The 19145-nt window shown below is 45.2% G+C and overlaps 1 protein-coding gene across 4 annotated transcripts in view; it reads left to right on the top strand.

Moving 5' to 3' along the window:
• PRKAG2 (protein kinase AMP-activated non-catalytic subunit gamma 2) overlaps window positions 1-19145 on the top strand; it is a 154288-nt gene that overhangs the window by 113195 nt on the left and 21948 nt on the right. For 3 of the 4 annotated variants that reach the window (XM_015852865.2, XM_015852864.2, XM_015852866.2), the window contains one exon: window positions 13958-14045. In XM_015852865.2, coding sequence (XP_015708351.1) covers window positions 13958-14045 — 88 coding nt within the window. Of the gene's footprint in view, window positions 1-13957; window positions 14046-16637; window positions 16765-19145 lie in introns of those variants that run through there. The other variant, XM_015852867.1, reaches the window with a different exon arrangement.

The following is a 19145-nucleotide window of genomic DNA, read 5'->3' as shown; positions in this document are numbered from 1 at the left end:
TGCTAAATGGGTGCCTGCGATAATCACTCAGGTCTGGATTTATCCTGCCTAACTTTAGAAACCTATCTGAGCTGCTTACGTTGGTTGTCTCTGTATCTCGGAGAGGATAAATCAGTTCTTCAGAGGGTTGGTCAGCACTCTGCCCCACTTGTAACTGAGGGACTCTGGGTGCTGAGTTTCTGACCACAGTGTTTCTGTTGGGTGCTCAAAGCAGATGTGTGAGGCTGGGACAGGCCATGGCAGCAGCTTTCTTGGGAGTCCCAGTGGCTGCAGAGGTGCTCCTGGTGGTGGAGTTAGGAGCTTAGAATGAGAAATCAACTGATAAGAGATCAAAGCTACTCCAAAAGATTAGCGTGGCCCACATGAAATAGGGAAGGAGAGACTCGATTTTTTTGCTGTACAGTTCATGACTTTGTACTTTGGCCTCGTGTTGTTTGGACTGTGTAACCTTCAGGCTGTTAAGTGGTGAATGATAACTTCCCTCTAATGTGACATTACTAACCATGAAAGGAACTCAGAGAGGTTGCAAATTCCGCTTTGCCCTGTTTTGAAGAGGAATGCAGTGTGTTGAGCTTGGCATGGTTGTATCCTCATTTTGTCCTTTCTTCTTCCACATAAGACACCATGAAAACAGCACTATTCTGCCTCCTGCAAACACATGCATTTTTGTGGTATATCATTTCCTGGCCTTTATGAGTTTCCTCTTTCTCTGTATGAGGAGTCATGGCCAGAATAAGATGCCAGTTCCAAACTGAGTTCTCTCATTGTGAAAACAGGAGCAGGGCTCCCTCTGCTCAGAAGGGACAAAAGTAGAGCAGACTTACAAACAGCCCCTTCAATACAGTGAACCTCTGCCCTCTAACCAACTTCAGAGCCTAATCATTTCCCAGAATTTTCTTAATAACAGAGTATCGGAGGCAGCAGGAAGCCTGACACACACACTGAGCTTGTGGCAGCACATCCTCTTCAAGCCACACATGTAGGATGCAGGAGAAAGTGGAAGATACAGTTGGCATCCATTTTACACAGTCACTGCTGCTCAGCTCCTGGAAGACAAGTACAGTCTGCAGCCAGGCCTCTCCCTTCCAGAGGCAGAAACACAGCGGTAGAGAAAATGGTTTCTGCAGCTACCTGCTTGTTCAGCAGCAGCGTTTTGCTGCGAGGCTATTCGTGCTGTTTCTCCGCCAGAATGTAGTAAACTCAAAAACAGGGCTGTTAACTTGTTCGGCGTGAAAGACTCTTACATCACACCCTGCTGCTGGCAGGCAGCCTGGGAACCAGGATATGTGCAGCAGGTCCTCCCGTCTGGCTCTCTCCAGAAAGCCATGGCACCTATCAGAGCGCCGTGATCTGCCTGGCTGATGAAAGAGATTTAAATCTGATGAAGAGAACTGAAAATGATCTTTGATTCCAATGTTGCCTTTAAAAAGCAAAACAAATGACACAGGCTGTGAGAAATGGAATCCAGTCTGCAAACGTGCAAGAACTCTCTGTTTCAGCATTCGTGTGGTTTAAGGAAGTAAATGAGTGCCAAGGCATTACTCTGATTCAGCTTTGATTTATACCACAGTAAACTGATCACGGAACCTAGAGCCAGCAAGGCTGTCATTTAGCAGTGAGAAAGCTCTGGCAGTGTTACTGTGTCCAGACTAGTTCGAAGTGCTTTAATACCAGCACTCCTTCTGGGAGATGATTCTGTTCTCTAATAGGTCCTCTGGGCTCCAACAAGCCAGCTGGGTTGCAACATTCTCCCTAATGCAACTGCTGCTGCTGTCCATGTGAAAGTGCATTTAACATAAAAACAGAAGTTACTTGTCCAACAGTTGGCGTGTGATTAATTGCAAACCTAGTAAATGAACAGCGTTGTGATTATGTGTAATTTAATCACTTAACAATTACACACCGCATTAATGGAAAAAACATCCTGAGCCCACCTGATTTGTTTTGTCTGCTTTGACAGAGCGTCAGGATGGTTCCACTGAGCAGAATGACTTCATGTCTCCCAAAGTCCATAGTGAGATTCAGCGGGAAGTAAAACCTAAATGAGCCAGTAAACTCGCTCGGAAATGAGCAGACCCATTCCACTAATATTCTGTCTAATATCTTGCAAATAATCTCATATTGGGTGATTTGCTTTTTCTAGAGTTACTTATTTGGTTTAGGAGGAAAAAAATACAGTCACAACCTCCTGTAATGTCAGTTTCCTGATGTAATTCTAATTGTATTCTGGTCGCAGCATTTGGATTCTTGGCAATCAATCATAGGATGTAGAGAATTTATATTGCGTAATTTTTTTGCCCCGAGGAAATGCATGTCTGTCAGCTTGTGGCTTTTTCAGCAGAGTGAATTTATGCAGCTACCTATGGGTGTACTCTGTGCCAAATCTGTCTTAACAGCATAAACTCATGCGATTCCTGTTCCTGCTAGTCCTAGAGCTCAAGGAGAAAGGCCAGGATGAAAGGATGAGCAGCCAAAATGCTGAGTCCCATCAATTCCCAGCTGCTTTGGCAGCTTTCTTACCAACTGTTTATCAGGAAAACAATGTCCCACGTGTGCTTGTGCACAGAGCAGCAGGAAATATAAACCAAAGTCCTTCCACTAGAAGAGAGCTTTGCATGCACACTTCCGACACTTCTCTGCTGTACCATTCTTTCTCATGTATTCAGCTAGATGGAAAATGTGACTGTAGGAAGGAAGAAATGCTACACAGGCTGGGATCCTTGGGAGGAAACTCTATGAACTTCTCATCCATCTCCATCTCTCTTAGCTTGGTTTCGGCCATGCTGTATTGTTAGATACACTATCTTTAACAGCCAGCAGAGCTTTACAGAATGTAAATCCCTGGCTGATAGCAAAAGGTCACGGACTACACAAAGCAGCCGTATCCCTTTCTCTTCTCCCCACAGCACTGCCCTACCCCTTCCTCTGTTTGGATGAAACAAAATGCTGAAGTTAGGAGACAAAAGGGGGGCGTCTCGAGTAACCCTCCCTTCCACCCAACTTCTGCACTGTGGCATTTGTATTTTAGTGTCACTGCCTGCCTACACATGAGGAGAGCAACACGGCTCTGCAGAAACACAGCTCATGTCTGTGGTTCTTTTTCTTCTAAGATAACAATCAACCAAGTTTGGCCATTTGAAAGTCAGCTGCATGGGCTGCTGACTCAGAGGAGGACCAGATACCATCTTGGCAGCAGCTTGGAAAAATGTTTCCATTGTGCTCCCGAAATGAATGCAAAATATTTATTCCTTGAGCTTGTTCCCAGCAGCATTCTCAGCGGGCACTGAGGGCGAGGCTGTGTGGAAGACATTTTTAGGAAGACAGTAATGATTTGTGCAGTGCCCGAGGTGTGAATAATCATATTTTATGATTAACAACAAACACAAGTCCTTCAGTACAGGGCGTGTAAGCTGAAGCATTGAAAGGTGAAGTAATAGAGTGTAGGATGGCGGAATTACTGCATCTCCTGATGCGGAAGGGATCCACAAGGATCACAGAGCCTGACTCCTGAATAGACCATAAAAAAGGGAAGAAGCACAGGGCCAGCAGGGAGAGGAGGCAGCAGAGGTACAGAGTGGAGGCACTTGGTTGGCCTTCTTGCACGTGCGAGGTTACAGACAATTGCAGTGCCGAGGTCAGCACTGCTGGTGTTTGAGCTTATTCCCTAGGAGGCGTTTTCGCCCATCCCTGCACAAGGTGGGCTGTCTGTGGCACGCAGAAATCCTTCTTCCTTGTCCCTCAGAACACGTTACTAATTGCTGTTTTGTGGTATGTGAGCACAGATGATTTCAGCAGAGAAATAAACATGACTCTTGCCCCGAGGACTTCATTGTCCAAGAGCCTGATCTAGCAAACAGGCAAATTCTAAAACCATAAGTATCGGCTCAAACAGGATGGTTCCTAAGCACTAAGTCCAGTATGTACTTGCAGAATGGGTTTTAAGTGTAGCCATAACATAGCTAGCGATGACAGAAGGCATTGAAGAAAGGTAATCTGAAGGTTACAGCGCTCAGTTTGGTTGAGGTTGCTATGTATTTATGTTGCTGAATCTCAGGTGCTATTTTGTTTTGGTTGAAGTCAATGCGATGATGGCCTCAATCCAGGAAAGCACTTAAAAATGTGGTCAGTTTTAAGTACGTTGGTGGTCTGGCTGGAGTCATCAGTACCAGAGCACTTGAAGCAATATACATGTTGGCCACTTCGCTCAGTCGAGGTCTTTGTGCAGTTTTAATTGTCTCTTAAAATACTTAAAAATGAGTAGCACAAGTGGAGATGAAAGCTGATGGACAGACAGAGGATGGAAAAGGAACTGGGGAAAACCTGAGAGATTCAATAAAGAGTAAATAATGGAAAGAGCGTGAAAATTAGAATAGAAGAAAACTCATGGTGACAACAGGAAATAGCTGATCGCCAAGTGAAAAAGAGAAAAACACAGCATCAGGAGTAGAGCTCAGGGAGGTGGCTGCACTTATTCACCCCATCAGCGATCTCTGACATGATTATCACTGCTTTCCTTGCTCTCCTGGTGCCTCAGTTTCCCATTTATAAAACCTGCACTGTCACACCTCCTGAAGTCACACAGATACATGAAAAAGATCTTCAGAGCGCAGATATTCTTAGAACCGGAGACGTTAAGTGGCTTAAGATAACTATAGATAGCACATTGTATTTAATGATTTCAGCAGCAGCCTTTTCCATTACAGATAATAACAACGTATAATAATGTACAGAAAGCTATCAGGTCTTCAGAGCACATCAAAATTTATGCAAAAAAAAATCATTGTAAAGCAGGCTGGTTTTCTGACTTCTATGTTTATTTTAGAGCTTAGTTTGAAATGGGTCAGACATCCTCAGGAACTGGTAGCTTTCACAGAGTTACCATAGGACATAGTGTCCCACAGACTGTATACAGATTAGTTACATACACATATGCTCCAAATTTGATGTTGTGCACTGGATTTGCTCATTTTTTACTGTTTGTTTGGTTTTTTGTCACAATAATACATAAAATCGTTTTAAAATGTGACTCACTGAAATGCCTGTCTAAGTCGATAAACAGCCTTAACTAAATACTTACTGTTCTAGAGATCCATAGCCAAGCTTCTGAACTTGGTGTGCTTTTCCCAAGAGCTCAAAATATCATCCAAACAAACTGTAAGAGAATATAACAACCACTGAAATGTCAAGGCCAGATCAGCTCCCCTTCTTTCAGGAATGTCCCGTGCTATCTCTCACCCACAAGGCCTTACTTGGGCACCTTCTCAGAAGAACCCAGATAAAACTTCAACACTGCATTCAAATGGCCATGGGTAGAGTGTGTTGGTGCTACCCAGCAGTAGTTTCCCTTGTGCAGTACCATCACTGTACACCCAGTGCTTACCATACCCACGCTGTGAGCATCCCCTGACCATCAGCATATTTTTGTATCCGCATTTGCATAAAATCTGCAGTAATGTAAGCATGGTGTCAAGCTGGAGGTGTATCTCAGGTCCTTAACATTGAACTAATTTGAATTTCTTTTTTCTCAGTTCTGGCTCATGGAATATGGGGAAAAGCCTTATTGGTATTTCCACATCTCTTTGTGGTATTGTTTGTAGTCATAAAACATTTAGCTGAAGCACTTGATACGCTTCTTGCTCAACACAGTCCTTACTTCAGCCCCTTCTAGATGGTATCAAAGCACAGAAGCAGTACATGCAAGATCTGGTTTCACTTGCAGTGTACCTGAAGTGATGGAACGATATAGTTAATAGGCTGCCAAAAGGGAAGGCATGCATGAGAGAAGGAAGATATCCACTGCATGATGCTGTCGTGGCAGATTTCTTTTATGCAGAACAAAAAAAGAGAGTAGCAGTACACAATAATTTTGCCCAGAGTGATCAGCAGTAGATGTGGGAATAATTCAGAGGAAGGCCAGGTTCCTCAAGCTATGCAGATTGAGCACCATCTGAAGAATAGCTTTTTGTCACAAAGAAATGATCTTTTTGAAGATTACAAGTCAACCACGGGCTCTGTGTTGAAGGAAGTTTACAAACTGTGCTGAAATGTACTTTATTATCTCTGAGATAGCTTTTGAATGCTCAGTGTCCTACTGTGTATTGAGATCCTCAGTTAAGATAAGCTCTGTAGAAAGTGACTGCCTGGTGCACAGTTCATTTGTTTAGCCAGCAGTTACCCACTTTGTAGTGCAGCCCATGCTGCAGAGCCAATTATTTGTTCAGCCCAGGTGTATGTCAGCAGCTATAAGTTTTATCAGGGCTGTGGGTGATTCAGCTCTGAGCTGGTCTGCCTCTGTCTTTCAGCATCCCACCCCAGCAGCTCTCACCCGCATCATCCTTGCCATCTGGACTCACTGTATGTGCTTCCAGTCTCTGAGACCTGCTGATGATCATGGAAATGCCATTTTAATAGTAGGTCACTATCAGGTTACTAGAATTTTGTGGGTCTTACTCAAGCCTGAAGTACAGCCTCGGTAAAAACACCATGACTGAAAGCTGGTGCAGTAAGGATTTGCAGAGCAGAGCCACTACCTACAAGCAAGTCTTTGAAACACCAAACTAAGATGAAGAAATGGTGTCTGGTAAATGTTCGTACAAATCCGATTTGCTTCTTAGTATTTTAGTAAAAAATTATTATTCTCAGCAGCCTCTGCTCTGTGGAGCATCATGCAGGGCTCTGGCCTCCATCCAACAACAGTACTTAACTAAATGCTTCACTTTAACTAACACAACTAATCCTCTGAAGGAAGCGTCAGGTAAATGCGGGCTCACGCTTACTCCTCCATCCACTTCAAATCAGTCAGTCAATGCTTACCTGCTATTTACCAATGATTTAGCTTCATCAAACAAACAAAAAAAGAGAACACTACATTTGTCACAACCAGATACATCTACTTTAATTGTGTTTATTATCTAATTACTACTGCAATGATTTCTCCTTTCCCTCAGCCAGTGAGGTAAGAGAGATGTCCTATTTCAAAGAGAAGTATTTTCTTTTCAAGCATATGTGATAGCAAACATTTAAGACAAGAATACTCAAGAACCCTGGAATACTTCAAGCTGCTAAGGGACATCCTCATGTTTGCAGAAATAGCACATTTTGGGACATCAATATTCTAACCCAGCTCTTTTCAGCCCCTCCCAAGTACAGAACGTTCTTTGTCTTTCATTTTGTGTCAAAAAGGACAGGATTTAATTGTCGTGCTGTTTGATTACTAACATCTCACGCTAATTATACTGAGTTAGTCTCCACCTATATTCTACAGGAATGAGCTAAGCAATTAATATTGCCCACAGAGCCTTAGTTGGAGAAGGCTTCTTTGATATCCCGGACTCAAAACTCTATCAGAGCTGCAGAATGAGACAGAAATACCGCCAGAGACAAGAGGTTGTGCAAACAAGGGCCGCCTCTTCTCCACTTGCATTTCTCATTAAGAGGTTAACTGGTGATCTGGACTCTTGCTTGTTTACTTCCTTTGAAGTTTATGCTTTTAGAATCACTTTACTCTCGTGCCACTGGTCCACAATTTTTCTTCTCAATCAAAACAACAGTGTCGTAGGGCAGCGTTCTCATGTGAGACAGGTTCTTCATTTCTGATGTTAGATCAAAAGAGGTTTCGTCAACCCGTCCTGCTTCTCAACGCAGTCGGTGACAGAACTCACTGGGATCATCCCATACAGAAATATTTAGGAAGGGCTTTCCACTAAGAATGAGAAATCACTCTCCACGCTCAGTTTGTATGCCTTTGGGGTAACAGGATTTCAACACTGTAATCGCAGTGAAGATTTGCTATAAATGCACAGTGTGTATTTCAACATCTTTCCTAGTGCTGAATGTGCTTCTGTACTCCTTACTTTTTTTAAGGCTAAATTTTATTGCTGCTCCAATTATGTTATTCGTTCAACCTACAACAGATCCCCAACAGGGACTGCTGATCAGTAATAATTAACTCTGTGAAGTAATTAATGTTATAGCTTCTGTTATGCGTGAGGACATAGATTCAGTTTGTAGAAGGCTGGTTACTACCTACGAAATGTAAAAGCAATACATAGTTAATCTGTATTCTATGCCAACAGACTCCTCGTTAGGACTACTAATGGATTCCTATTCTGATGGCATTGAGATGAAGGAAAAAACCTTTCTGGCTTGAGTGGCAAAGCCTGTTAGAGCTGTTGTAAAAAGAAACCACTAGAGTCATCTTTAATGTCACTGTACAATAACAGAAAGACATGAAGAACAGACACAACTTGCCCCATCGCTTTCAAATGTGCTGCAGGATAGCTGTCTCTCAATTCATTTAGGGCCCTGGAGAATAGGGACAGAGTACTATGCTGCCACAAGCCAGGATTCAGTTGAGGAGGATAAAATAACAATGCTGGGTGCACTTGTAGTGCCAGGCGTTGTTGGGATTTGATTACTGTGATGTAAACATATTGTAATGTCTGCATTGTCACTATCTTCATTTATACATACTACACTGGAATGACTATAGCATCTAACATCTCAAAAGCCTTCTGAGACTAGAGCAAATGTTATTGCATTTCTTCCAGGTACAGGAAGAAAAAAACTTGAATCCAGCATTTTGTATGAGACATCCCCCTCCTTACTAGTTTGTTTGGTGCTGGAACAGAGATTCCTTAGAATAAAAGGTAGAAACTACACTACCCGCACAGCTGCTCTGTTTACTCCAAGGTCTTTGAGGTAAGGAGGATTCTGCATCAGAACCAGGACCAGAACTCTGTGCTGGGACTGACTCTGTTCTCTCATCACACAATGGGCACTCAGCCATCCTACAGTAATGCTTTCCACCATACAATCAGCAGATCCAGGGTCGGATCCTAACCTCAGCCTCGCTGATTCCAGCCTTTTAACTACTGTAGACCACTGGTATCAGTTATCACGCTCTAGCAGAAAGCAAGTGGGAGCTTAACTTACAGCAACCAGCAGATGAAACCCTTTTTTTCTTGATATTTTTTTAGTCTCTTCCCACTTCATAAGCCAGACTAAATTAAACCAAAAATAAGCAGTAAGTTTTAAAAATTCACTTTGCCCAAAAAGAGAGCTACAGAATAAGCCTATCTATGACACAGATTTAGAAAAAATCTAAATTGTTCATTGACAGCTCAACAGGAGAAGAGCTGTTTGACTACTTGAGTTGTATGGAACTGTAATTGTAAGCAGCACTAAGAACGGTGGGAAAAAATACCATTTGTCGTTTACTCTTGCATTCAAAATGGGTTTGTCTTGATTTGCATTTAGATGGGAATTCCTTCTTGTTGCTCTTCAATCCATTAGCTTTTATAAGTCATTTTTTTTTTTTCCCTTTTGAAGTACTTCGAAGGGCATTCTGTTTTACTGCTGAACCATGAGCTGAACAGGTGACACCCCGGCATAGATCAGTCTCAGCAGTGTTACTGCCTTCAGTGAGCAGAGCAGAACGATGGACAAAGGCAGATCCGGAGATGGGCCTGAATTTAACTGAAAGCACCTATTTCTTACTGAAAAGCACATATGTTTGTGGCAGTGCTTAAGCCCACTCCCAGCACAATCAAAAAATGGTGCTTCACTGTCATATTCAGAAAGTTCTCCTTAAGTCCAAGCAAAGACTTCCTTGCTAAAAGCTTGAAAGAGAATTTCTTATTCCATAACCAGCAGATCCAGAAGATAGTTTATCACTTTCCTTCTTGCAAGGATGTATTACATTTTGGAACCTGTGATTGTTTTTCCCTTTGGTCCTCTTCTTTTGAGGAGGTTTTCAAGTCTTTCTTCACATGTCATTATTTCTCAACTCTTACATCACTGTTGTTGCTTTTCTTTGGATTCTCTATGCTTGTTCTTGAGCTCCGTGCCCAAAGCTGAATCCAATATTCTAGATGGTGTCTAATCAATAAATGCATAGAACAGACATCTATGCCTTACATAGAAAACTTTAGTAGATAGCGTGATTTTTTTTGCCCATGATTTCGACATTGTTGTCTGACATTTGGTTTCATTCTTTGGTCATTTGATTGCTTGACTGTTGAAAGTCAAGTCTTTTCTCATTCTACTTTTGGTTATTCTCAGTTCCGTGTAGCTCAGTACTTGTAACATGCACCCTACTTTTCAAAGCATTTCAGGAATTCTCTACATTATCTAAGTTGTAAGGCTATCCACAAAGGTACTGCTTCCTTTAATACTGGATCACCTGAAAATGTGGTTATTCATTATTCCTGCATTGAGTCACCAGTGAAAACACTGAATGATATTAGAGAGAACACAGCCTCCCATGGAATCCTCTGTTAAACCCTCCCAGTTAGATAAAGGATTGTTAATGCCTTCCTTGTGAGTATGGCTCTGACCTTTAGCAGCAGTTTCATCTGGAGTCTCTGCTTTGCTTAGGAGAGTGTCATGCAAGATAGCGTCAATACTCTCGTTAACTCACACTGCATCTGCCTACCACAAGGCTTCAAACTCGTTATTAAAGTGACTGAGGTTGACTTGGTGTTGTTCATACACGTTGGCTGTAACCAGTGATCTTCCCTTCCTCTAATATCTTAAAATGGATGTTTTTTCTCCTATCCATTTTGGAATCGAAGTTCTATTGACTAGTTTAGAGTTTCTTGGCTCCCTCCCCCCGCCTTCCCTTGCCCCGTCCTTGGAGGTGTTCAAGACCAGGTTGGACGGGGCCCTGGGCAACCTGATCTAGTAAATGTGTATGTTTGGTGGCCCTGCCAGGCAGGGGGGTTGGAACTACATGATCCTTGAGGTCCCTTCCAACCCGGGTCATTCTGAGATTCTGTGATTCCCTTAGAAACAGATACTTCAAGCAGAATGAAGCTGACTAACTGGAGACGTAGAGATCTAGTCAGTGCAGCAATCAGATCCCAGCACACAAATCACGTATACTGAGTACTTGTCTAAAAGAAGTCATATGAATGACGGCCTACTAATGACTGTATCTCCACTGGTTGCAGTAGAAGCAGCCCAGAGTAACTCACTCAGTAGGAAAAGCTACTCTGTACGTGTCCAAGCTCAGGTGACACGAAACTCAGGCTCAAACAGCTGCTCTGATCTGATGACTGCCACTGATAGATCCCTATCCCGCTGGATGTATTCCTACCAAGAACCCCAAGGCTCTTTTGTTCACATCTATTTTTTTTGTTACGTTTTCTACTCTGTCAACCTGGAGATATTTCTTTGCCCCCACAAAGATTGCTGGCACTGCTTAATTAAGCTTTTCTATGCCATAGGTCCTCACTTTTTGGGCTTACCCCTGTAAAATCTGAAACGTAGCAAAGAAAAATGCTTTCAGTCAGTTTTGACTTTGCATATAAAGACTTCTTCTAAATTGATATAAAGTTTATTTTCCTGAGTAGTATTTAGCATAAAAAGTAGATATTCACTGCAACTCAGTTAAAATGGATTACCTGGCACAATCTAATACCAAAAATTCAAACACTAATCTAGACAGATCCCTATGATATAGTTAATAGAAACCTCCTGTGTGGCAGCAGAGCAGCCACAACAAACAGATACTGAAATGTTACAGCATGCAGTATCACCTTGGTGGGAATTACAGATGCTTGGAAAGACAGATTTTCCCTATCTTTACCTGGTAATCCTTTTGGAAAACAGCAGTTTGAGTTTGTAGGGAGGTATTATCAAAGACTGCTTGAAATCTCTGCTGATTCATATACTTCTGCAGTAGTTCACAGTGAACAACACCATTCTCATCATCCATCTAAGCATATGTTAAAGCAGGCTGTTTCCAGAGGCATGGTCCCACTGCCACTGCTGCCCTTGGCATTTCTTGTGCCAGCGCTAGTGCACACAGAGCTGGATCAGGAACTGATCCGGATAAAGCCTCGTCTTTTCTCTTGATCTGCTTGCTTTTCAGCCGCATCACTTTCCTGTTCTGACTCACTGCGTTGCCTACAAGCACAAGAAGAGCTAGAATGCAAAACGATGAGCAGAATGAACACCATTATCAGCTGTTTGGTCTAAGATTGGTTCAAGTAAATTGTAAAATTGAGGCAGAATGGGGGATGGAATCTCAGCCTTCTTTACTGCTCAATTTACTTTGCCAGTGGGATGTTGTTTGTGGGTTTTTTTTTTAGCAGTGTGGATGAAACAGCATGAAGTTTACATTACAAATCCCTGTTATATATTTAATCACCGCCTTTAAATTATCTTGACTTCCTCATAATACTCATCATCTGGATGTAGTTACCGCCACCGTAAAGATCTTGCAATAAGCTCTGAGGTTCCCAGTGCAGTGGAGCTTGCTGCATTAAACAGGCTTACCTGGCTTACAATAAACATATGCCCATTTCACAGCAGTGAAATGCAATACGTACCTTTCAAGACCCACCTACAAATAACCTTGGAATTGTATTTCCTTGTGCTTAGGAGATGACAATGCAGAGTAAATATCTGTTGTCTTAAACAAGAAACAAAATCAGGACAGTTCTTTCCAATCAAGCATGATCTTATTCTTCTCTTGTGTTTAGCAAAGTACATATAAACTCATCAACATCAAGGCAAATGGCATGGAATATAATTACAGAGAGCCTTTTAAAATGGCTCTCAAGGATCATTAAAACCTTCCAAAACCCTTAAAATAGACTAAAAATGCCGTAGATTAATAGGAATTGCCTTCAGACCTTCAGTGAGCGGCCAGATAGGATACATATTGAAATTCTGGATGTCTTTTAACTACAAGAGCTGCTCCGAAAGTAATGCCTCCTATTTGTACAATGTTGGCCTACGATCTCGGAGGCAAACGTTGGTGGGATGGCAGCAGAGATTGAACCTTTCTGCCAATATTCCATCACATTTTGTCACTGTGTGACAGATGGCAGCAGAAGGGCAGGCTGACACAACGGTGTCTGATATGGGAGAGCCTGAAAAGAGCTCTGTTGTAGATGCTGTGGAAATAAATAGGGCTTACTTTCAGTGTGACCCGAGTAGAAGTGAAACGCTTTAGGATTTTATTTCCAAAGGGTTTTTGTGGTAAAGAGCCGGATATCACCTCTTTCCCAGCCATTGAATATCCCTAGAGAGAAGCAGCCAGACCGGCACTAAGGTCAAAACTAGGTCTTGCTGATACATCCCAAACATTCGGCTCTTTTAAGAGAGGTGAGAGGTTCTTTTAACGCGTTGACCTTCAGCACAAACCTTACAACGCCTCAGGCGGGCTCCTGCCCCTCACACCGACTGAGGTGAGCACAGCCCGCTCCTCCTCACTACAGCAGCCGAGGGCGGTGCGCGGGGGATCCCCCCGTTCCCCCCCACCTACGGCGCAGTGGTACCGCCCGCCTGCCCGCAGGTGAGCGCGCCGGGCCGTACCACCTCCACCCCGCGGGGTGGAGCCGAGGGTTGTCCTACTCCCGCCCCCTCTCGCACCGCCCTCACCCGGCTCAGCCGGCCGCGAGATGGGCTGAAGGAGGCGGCCGGCCCGGCGGAGCGCTTAGATCGGCACCGCGGCCAAAACTCCCTTTCTTCCTCCTCGCCCCCCCCGCTGCGTGCCGCAGTGGTACTTCCCTTCCCCCGGCGGCCCCGACTGCAGCAAAACGGAATGTACCATTCCCCAGCAGGGGGAGGGGGTACGGGGGGCTGCTGGGGAGCGGCGGCCCAGAGGTGCGGCGCTGCCTCAAGGGGAGCTCCGGCTCTCACAGCGCTCCACACGGCCGCTCCCTGCGCTCGGGACCGCGCTGGCGGCTCCGGGCGGTTCTGACGGTGGGAACCCGGCGGCTGCGGGGTTAATGGGCCGCCGAGGAGGGAGGAGGGGGGTGGGGGAAGGAAGGGCGAGTCCCGGTTCCTCCCCCTGGGTGTGTGTAAGAGCGGCGCGCTGTGAGCCGGGCGTGAGCGGGAGGCCGAGGGGCAGCCGTGCCCGACTCCATCCCGATGCCGCCGCGGGGCCGCTGAGTCGGTGGCTGGATGCTCATCACGTCTCCTTCTCCTCTATTCCCTCCCGTAGGCGGCGGCGGCGGCAGCGGCTCCGGCTCCCTCTCAGCTCCCGGCCGCCTCCGAAGGGATGCTGGAGAAACTCGAGCTCGAAGATGAAGGTAAAAAAAAAAGCAAAAAACAAAAAAATGCAAGGAGGGAACAACCGAGGTGTGTGTGTGTGAGGAGGGGGGTGAACATCGCCCAGCAGCCCGGGGTGAAGGCTTTACCAGCCGCCTTTTGTCCCCGGGGCGACACACACGCGGCGGGGCCGGGCCGGGGGCGGCGGGGCTCTATAACCGCCTTCACCTGCCGCCCCGGTGCCGCTTATCGGGTTCAGCTTCCCCGCCGTGCCCCGTCCCCGCCGAACGCTCCGTGATACCAAATATAGGCTGGGAGAACGCGGGGCGAGCCGTGGCCCGACGCTCCGCTCTGCCCTGGATGGGCGACGGCTCTTCCTGTCTCTCTCCTGGCTGCGGAACTTGGCCGGGCTGCTGCCCTCCTTCTCCTTGTCATTACATCCAGCTTCACTCATCGATCCGCCATCTATTATCACCCGGCTTTCGTCTCTGAGCCGATCTGTTCGCGGCCCGAACTTGATAGGAACGCGTTCTTCTTTAGCTGCTCGGTGCCATTAAGGAATGTAGGGCGAATATTTAAGGAAAACTTTGAAAATAGGAGGCTGAGTCACGCTGTGGAGGTAAATACCCGGGCTGCTATGCTAATAACTGGTGGTTAGCAGCGTTGTGGGGCTGCTCGCTGAGTTAACACCTCGCTCCTGAGCTTCCTGTGTATGGAGGAAGGAAACTCCTGCCAATTGAATTCTATGAGAGTTTGGGGCTTCCCTCCCCCAACCCCCAACTTTCCTTTAGGAGCCGTTACAAAGTTGGGTCTGTATTGAAGTACTGAGTCCTGATTCAGTGTGAGCATTTGTTGCTAACCTGTAGCTCCTTCCTTGTGGCAACGATCCCGTAAATCCAGCTGGACGTTCCTTTTTGTGCTTAGAAAGAACTCGAGTTACTGATTTCCTTTTTAAATGTGTATTTTTAAGCTGGTTACCGTAAGTAGTGGCTCTTCAAAGCTGCTGACTCACTAACAGTTAAACCATCGTAAGCCCTTCAGGCATCCGTGGGTCTGGAAAGGATGGCAGGCAGGAAGAAGTAACTGAATAAACTCAGTCTTGAAACACCTTGACCCCTTCAGCATGAGCTGTTGCTGTGAGGGATGGGGTTGGGGTGGGTATGTGTATGTCTCTGAGAGCACAGCAGTGAGTTAATGGGAGTTTTAGAGGTTGTTCAGTGGTTGCTGCTGATTTGCTTTGGGAATTGGGTTGGCTTCCAAAGGAGGGATTTGTCTGGGGGCACTTGAGCTGGGGTGTTGGGGGTCTGTCAGAAGGCAACGCCTGATGGCACCCTGTGCCCGCTTCACATAGTGTGGGAGCTTGGAAAGGAAGCGATCAGCTGGTGTCAGTGCAGACCTCATTCAGTGCCTGGAAAGGGAATGGAAGGCAACATGTACATGGAACCGAGTGTGGACATCAGACCTGAACTGTGCAGGATGGCTCTACGTGAGGAGGCCTGGAGCCTCACCGTGCATTGAGATGCAGGCGGAAATGCAGCAGCTTACTTGCAGTGCGTGTTTTATGACCTAAATTTTTCACGCTGATTGCTGTAGCTTGTGCTAATATTGGGGGTGGGGGAGCACAGTGGTATCTGATAGTGATAATTTCTTCTTGCCGGGTGACAAGTAGTACTCAGAAGTTGAGAAACGGCTTTGAAATCTTGATAAGATTTAATTAAGTGTATGCAGCCATGGTTTAACTGATGATCTTTTGTCCAACTCCAAGTGAACTTTCTCCAGCGATACCTCCGTTGAAAGGTGAACTAGAAACATGAAACTTGTTTTGCTGCCGCTTTTGAGTATTTCCTCTTCCCAGTTTCTGTGTCAGTGGATCGTTATCTCGTGTATCAGATTCTGCTGCAGCTCTCTTGAAACACAGAGGTTAATTAGAAAGAAAGCAAGCAAGCTGCAAAGTGAGGCTCAATCTGTTCGCTGAATGCCATCCAGGGTGCTGGGAATGGATTCCTGCCTGTCATTCCTCCTCGGAGGTTACGCAAATGAGGATGCGGAAGCACAGAAGGCGCTCATTTAATTTGGATTCTAATTAAGAGAGTTACACTGGAAAAAGAGATACAGGAAAGATTTATAGCATAAGTGTCAATGTAAGGAAGCGTGTGGAGTCTCGCATGATGAGATGGCTTCTAAGTAAAGGGGGATTTTTTCCTCTCTTCCACGTTTCGTACCTAATTAATGTGGACAGTGCTACATTTTTGTCCCTGAAATCAGTGCTGATTGTTGGCTTTTTCTTTGTGTGTGAAGCACGTTTGGTTAATGTATGTGACAGGACTCCATGGGATCACTGTGACTGATCACTACCTTGCTTATTATTATTATTATTGGCTTAATAATACTGCTCCTATGGGCTGTAGAAGAGCAAATTCTTGTCTCTGAGATGGTGGTTAATAGAGCAACTGCACTACAGCTGAGATGGGACAGGTGCTGAGGAGAAGGACTGGAAAGGCCTGTGGATATTTGACTTATTTGCAGCTCCATAAAGGTTTCTTTCCCCAAAATAATCAGAGTAAAAAAGCTTAAAAACCTCATGTAAGAAGCCCAGAACACCTTTGAACTGGAAGATTTTTCTGTTCAAACAGAAAACTTTATTAAGGCGCTCTGAACTCATTCTGCTCGGTGTTCCTTGGATGGGGATGACCTACCTACGTCTTCTCTGGAAGTATTGAAGTTATCTGTGGGAGGCAGTGGAGTTTCTCATTGGAACAGGTTAGTGCTCAGAGTCCTTGCGTGAGTCTGTTATCCGTGCTGCGGGTTTGCTAGTTCTGGGCCAGTGCTTAGTTGCTAAAATAAGCAACTCTTGATGTTCAAAGGGAACCTCCTGTTTTGCAGTGCACGTTTGTTGCCTCCTGTCCTGGTACCAAGCCTGGCTCCATCTTCTTCAGACCTTCCTTTCAGGTCCTGCTGAGCCTCCTTGTCTCTGGGCCGAGCAGTCCCTGCTCTCTTTGGCTCCCCTCAGAGGAACTCCAGTCCTTCCATCACCCCTATGGCCCTTCTTCTGACACTCCAGTACGTCCATGTCTCTTGTATTCAAGGAGCCCAGAACTGGTTGCCTCACTCCAGGTGTGTCCTTACCATCCCTGAGCAGAGAGAAGGCTACACCTCCTTGTGCTGCTGCCATTACTTTGCCTAATGCAGCCCAGAATGATGCTGGCCTTCCTGGTGGCAGGGGCACATGGCTGGCTCATGTTCAACTGATGTCTGCCAGAACCTCAGGCCCTTTGCTTTCCAGCTGGGTATCTCCCAGCTTGTCCTTATACCTGGGGTTGTTTCTCCCTGGGTTTAACACTTTGCACATCTCCACATTCTCATTTTGCTTCTCCAGCAGCTACTGATAAAGCAACATTTAACAGATGCCAGAAAAAAAAGCGTGCAGTCAACTCAGGGAGTCTTTGCAAAGGCAGAAGTTAATTGCATGGTTCTGGTGTATGCCTGCTCAATTCCTAGTCTGGAAAAAAGCACTGTGCAAACTGCAGGCAGCAGTCGTAGCTTCAGCGTCATGGAACTGTGTGCTCATTCCTGAACTGCACAAAGTAGCACTTAGACAGTTATTTGATGAGCAGTTTATGTTAGAGTGCAGTTCCTCATGGTGATGCCCTGGTCTTCATCTCACTTTCTTCATCTCTCGTGTCTGATGCTTGTTATTGGCTACCTCTCGAAATAAACTTTCACCAGTAATTGTGTCCCCTCTTGACTGACTGTTGTGTCTGGAGTCATTCCTTCCCCACTCTGCAGATTTTCTGGGCAGTAGTTTCTTGCTGAGTCCTTCTTTCACATCCAGTTAGAACAGTGGGTGGACATAACAAGAAATGATTATGTAGAGAGGATAATTGGGATGAAAGGACTTGGGGAGTTTTGTCATCTTTGGTGAAGATCTTTCATCTGGTGCAAGTACTGCATGTGGCTCTATATGCCAGCCCAGCGCTCACCAGCTCCATGTAGGCCTAATTCTTTCTGCACCTATAAGAGATGCAGCTCTGATCGCAGTGCTTAGTTTTACAGTGAGGAAAGCCCTCCTCAGAGCTGAGTAGGAAATAACCAATTCATAGCAGCACATGAAGTCGTAACCAGTCTTTGTCAGGAAACAAACATGTCAAGTGTTATTACTTTGGCAGATGATTTTGAGTACAGCAGAAGATGCAGCCTTGTTGTACAGGACATGCTTTTAAAGCCTCTGCTTTTGGCCTTGAGAGTAGAGGAGAAAAAGCTTACATGAAAGTTCAGCTTGCTAAAACACTTATTTTTTCCCCCCTAATCCATTCCTGGAAACAGTGGAACTGTTCTGTCTGGGACTTCCTAGAAACACTGGTAGGAAAAAGGTCTGTCGCGGCAGCAGTGAGTCCTTGTAATTACTCAGCCAAGATACAAGCAACTGAGAACAGAACTTTATAGGAAGTGTTGGAGCTCGTTTATCTTGGTATTATTGCACCTACAGGATGTGCAGAAATAATCTTCCTAGGGAAAGCCATGATTAGCTGCCAGCAGGTTGGTGACCCACTGCTGGATATAAGGTCCAAGACTTTGAACTGTATCACCTCCACTTCCTTCCAGTTGCCCTGAGAACACCGTAGCATGTTGACCTGCAGATGCTGAGTTGGCAGCTGACTACTTCAGTGAGTAATGGTAGAAACAGCAGATAGAAAAGTCTCAGTGTGTCTTAGAAATGACTACAGGGTGGTGCCTGTGAAGGCATGGCAGTATAGGTGAAATCATGTTGTGTTGGTAGTCCAGTAACCTCAGCTGCTAAGTTTGATTTTCATGCTCAAGTCAGTCCTGTTGGAAAACTTAGTGCCTTTGGGTAAGGCTGGGTACTGAATGAGTGGGACTTGATTTAAGCTGAAATAATGCCAGCGTGCTAAGAACAACAGTGGAATATCTGCGTGAGTTGGCTCAATGTAATTATTGCTAAATAATCCTGAGGTTCTTCTGCTTCCTAATCACCTGCAGCAGAATTGTCTGTCATGTAAGATAGGGCTCTCTGTGAAGCATACTGTCTTTCAGATAACTTGAGGCTGGATGTTCACAAGCATCTGTCTGTGAGGCCTGACTTGATGTGAGGTCACTCAAGGCAGCAGAAGTTCTGTTGGGAC

The sequence above is a fragment of the Coturnix japonica genome, chromosome 2, assembly GCF_001577835.2.
Source record: "Coturnix japonica isolate 7356 chromosome 2, Coturnix japonica 2.1, whole genome shotgun sequence".
NCBI lineage: Eukaryota > Metazoa > Chordata > Aves > Galliformes > Phasianidae > Coturnix > Coturnix japonica.
The sequence above is the reverse complement of the archived record's forward strand: the minus strand, read 5'-3'. Positions and strand labels throughout refer to the sequence as shown.